The sequence below is a fragment of the Arachis ipaensis genome, chromosome B02, assembly GCF_000816755.2.
Source record: "Arachis ipaensis cultivar K30076 chromosome B02, Araip1.1, whole genome shotgun sequence".
NCBI classification, from domain to species: domain Eukaryota; kingdom Viridiplantae; phylum Streptophyta; class Magnoliopsida; order Fabales; family Fabaceae; genus Arachis; species Arachis ipaensis.
Window position 1 is genome coordinate 21,359,426 of NC_029786.2, and position 3,872 is coordinate 21,363,297.

Consider the following 3,872-nt stretch of genomic DNA (forward strand, 5'->3'; position numbering starts at 1 on the left):
TTTGTCTGAAGCGCTACAGTACCATTGGTGTCGTTTGAATGTATCGAGTGGCATGGCACCGATAGGGTCAGGCGACAGTTCAGCTTCGTTCAGGGAGTACCTACTCAGGAACAGAGTTTGGATAAGGTGCATGGAGAGGTTCTGACTGGACCTAAAAATCTTAACTGGGCCACGACACCGACTCATTCAATTTGGGTGATGCATTGGACAAACAGGTATCACTACGTTCTTTCTGAGCTTCTCATGCCTTCACAGCATCCATTGGATACTTACATGAACTGGTACCGATCAAAATATGGGAATCGCTTAGCCTTGTCGAATCTTGTGGGTGAAGAGAATGATGAAGGTAACCAAGATATGGATGTGGGGAATGAGGATATGGATGAGGGTAATCAAGATACCGATGAGGGTAGTCAGGATATGGATGAGGACAATGAAGAGCAGGAGCAACATATATCACCTCCAATGCCGCCTCCACAAGAACAACCCCAGTCCTCAACCCAGTACCTACCTCAGACACAGTTCACCCCATCAGTTCCAGTACAGCAACAATATTGGGGTATGTCACAGTTTGAAATAGGTGATGGAACTTCTTTTAGCCAGTTGCTTGGGTTCATGTCTGCAGATGCAGCACTACCACAATATGGCCATCAGCCTGAGTTCATGCCTGGCAGGTATTCGTTGGATGCCAGGTATCCAGGCCATACCTCATCAGTTGCTTCTGGAGGGTTCGTATCTGTCGACTCTAGTAGGAGTGAGGGTGGACGTGGTGTTCTGAACAGTCAAAATCCTAACCGGCTTAACATGGGACTCGTTGAGGAAGATACAAACACACTCGAACAAGAAACCGATGCGTATCTAGTTGATGAACCGGATGGCGAGGGCGAAGACGACGAGGATGAAATTGAAGAGTTCGATGAGGATGAAGAATCTCGTAACGATGGTATTATGTTAACTATTTTGCTTTACATATTCGATTACTTATTTACTTTCTTTGCATAAATGGCATCTCTTATTGGATTTTGCTTCTTCCTTTGTCGTATTTATGTTGGTACTTGAATATGTAATGTGCTGCACATACTTGTTTATTCAAAATTGTTTACAGGTCAGGCACGCAGTCCAGATGACAACGTCAAAGGTTACAATCTAAGGATTGATCCGCCACGTCAGAGTGCTAATCGTTTCACCCCTTCTGTTATTAAAAAAGCGGCCAAGCAATGCAAGAAGTTTGTGAAGGATGTAAAGTGGAAAATGAGAAAGTAGTTGTTTCCTTAGGTTTAGAGTTATTTGTTTCTGTTAGACATTATGTACTCATGACTTTATGTATTGGCTAGAGTTGTTTGTATTTGTTACACATTATGTACTGATGACTTTATGGAATGCTTAGAGTTTTTTGTATTGGTTAGACTAATATGTACTGATGACTTTATGTAATGTTTAGACTAATTTGTATGTGTTGAACTTTGTATAGAGTACTTTATATGTGTTGGACATTATTGATGTGTTAGCCATCTGGAATATGTAATAATGTCTCATAAAAGCTTAATATGCTGCTACAGATATTTATCAATTGATGTACTAACCATCAATTATATAATGCTACAGATATGTTATAATACTAAATTGTCATTAATTATAAGGTTACATATAGCAGGTCATGTTACCTCAATTTGCTCATTCAGGTTATATCATACAATATCATCTTAAAGCTGTGAACCTAGGGGGCATCTCTGTTGGTATTTGAACTAACTGACCGACGGCATCTGCTTCGACTATGTCCCTCAGCACCACATAGAGTACATCGCCTTGGACGATGTAACATCCTCGTGTCCATCTCATTCAGAAAGCGCGTCATCCTTGGGCGACCTTTTGTCACCCGTCGCAAGTACGGATTCGGTATGAACCGAGGTCCGTTGTAAGGAGGCCATGTAGTGGGATTACCTAGTGGCCTAAACCATGCTCGGTACACCCGCCGCACTTGATCCATCTTATACACATCATGAACATAGTGTCGCCAATCCAGTCGCTGGTTGGCACAACATGCGAACACATGTCTGCAGGGAATCCGGTCCACCTGAAACTCACCACAGTCACATTGAAGGCTACATAGATCAACTGCAAACTCCAGTCCACTTGGCATCTCACGAACCTCAAAGACCTCATTCTGGCGGTCAAAACAACTAACCTGGATGTTTCCTGATGCAAGTTGGTTTGCATGCAACTTCGATGTCACTATCTCAGAAAACACATGGCCAGCATTGATCCGGGCTTCCGCCTCAGCTCTTTTACGGGTGAACAACTCATTTAGCCTGTAGAATGTTGCCTTCACAAGAGCAGTAATAGGAAGATTGCGTGCACCCTTCAAAACTGAGTTGATGCACTCCACTAGATTCGTCGTCATGTGACCCCATCGGTACCCGCCATCAAAGGCCAATGCGTACTGTTCGCGAGGAATTCGGTTTAACCAGTTTGTGTACGCCTCGCCGCGGTCCCTTAACCGCTGGTAACGCACTTCGTACTCACGCACCGTCCTGGAATATCCTAGCAGATCAAAGCATATAGAAAGCAAAGTAATTGAGTTCAATATATTTATTTAAGGCAATTCTATTAATAATTTGATTAAATTTACTAAAGGTTTACCGATGTTAACGACCAATTTTTGGAGGTGCGGTGCCTTGAACTTTCTCAGAAAATTAGACTCTATATGCCTGATGCAAAACGTATGAAAAGCTCTAGGAGGTGACCAAGCTCTGTTACTACGTTCCACAGCTGCATTGATGGACTCGTGCCTGTCAGATATTAGACCCACTCCATCCCGAGTAACAACATGTTGACGGAGGTTACTAAGAAAAAAATGCCATGCCTCAGAAGTCTCTCCCTCAACAATAGCAAACGCAATCGGGACGATATTGTTGTTGCCATCCTGTGAAACAGCCACAAGCAGACAACCCTTATACTTTCCGTACAAGTGAGTCCCATCCACCTGGACAATTGGCTTACAATGTCTGAATGCCCTAATACAAGGGTAATAACTCCAAAATACACGATGCAGTACCCGAATGTCACCCACCAAGTCATCGCCTTGATATGCAGGCATAGTCTCAAAATGGACAACAGCTGATGGCTCCTTGTGACACATGGCCTCAAACCATATAGGCAACGCTTCATACGATGCTTCCCAACCTCCAAATATTTTTTCTACTGCCCTCTGCTTAGCCAACCATGCTTTCCGGTAACAAACGGTGTAGTTGAATTTTGATTGCACTTCTGCTATAACCGATTTTACCTTTAAGGAGGGGTCAGCTTCAACCAGGGGCTTTATTGCTTCTGCAATTGTGATAGAGTCCAGCTTTGAATGATCCTGTGAAATGGTGGCTCTTGTACATGTGTGACTACCATTATACCTCCTTATAACCCAACAGTACCTCCTGCTGATCAAGCTAACCCTAATAAGCCAATCACACCCTAACCCATACTGTGTACACTTGGCATAAAATGTCAACGGCTCAGACTCAAACACCCGGTAGTCTACGCTTCGTCGTATGCTATAGTCTTTAACCGCCTTAATAACAGCTTCTCTTGAACTGAACTCCATACCTACGCGAAATTCACCATCTTCCACCATAGGAATTTCTGCTGTGACAACAAGCACAGCAAACACTTTATTAACACGTACATATTTCAATAACGATTGTAAAAGTTACTCAAATTTCACTGAATCCAATATGCTATAACTCCAAACCTAACAACATGTATGATGTCACTCCATACAAATAAATAACAACAGCAGCATGTTTAAAAAGAAATCCGCATTTTCCGGTTCGACTAGCATACCAAACGAACCGGACCGGTCACGAGGTTCGACCGCCAAA

At 43.0% G+C, this 3,872-nt stretch overlaps 1 protein-coding gene across 1 annotated transcript; it reads right to left on the reverse strand.

The window, feature by feature from the left end:
- LOC110267550 lies at positions 1,533 to 3,324 on the reverse strand. Its single transcript, XM_021113233.1, has 2 exons — positions 2,641 to 3,324; positions 1,533 to 2,541 (listed from the first exon to the last, which is right to left on the reverse strand). Exons 1-2 carry the CDS (start codon positions 3,137 to 3,139, stop codon positions 1,718 to 1,720), a joined length of 1,323 nt encoding a protein of 440 aa, XP_020968892.1. The 5' UTR covers positions 3,140 to 3,324; the 3' UTR covers positions 1,533 to 1,717.

Bases quoted from the DNA above. Each gene is read 5' to 3' on its own strand.
- LOC110267550 (XM_021113233.1), bottom strand. From the start codon at position 3,139: ATGTGTCACAAGGAGCCATCAGCTGTTGTCCATTTTGAGACTATGCCT. The intron at 2,542-2,640 runs GTAAACCTTTAG...TTGATCTGCTAG, and splicing joins AAAATTGGTCGTTAACATCG to GATATTCCAGGACGGTGCGT.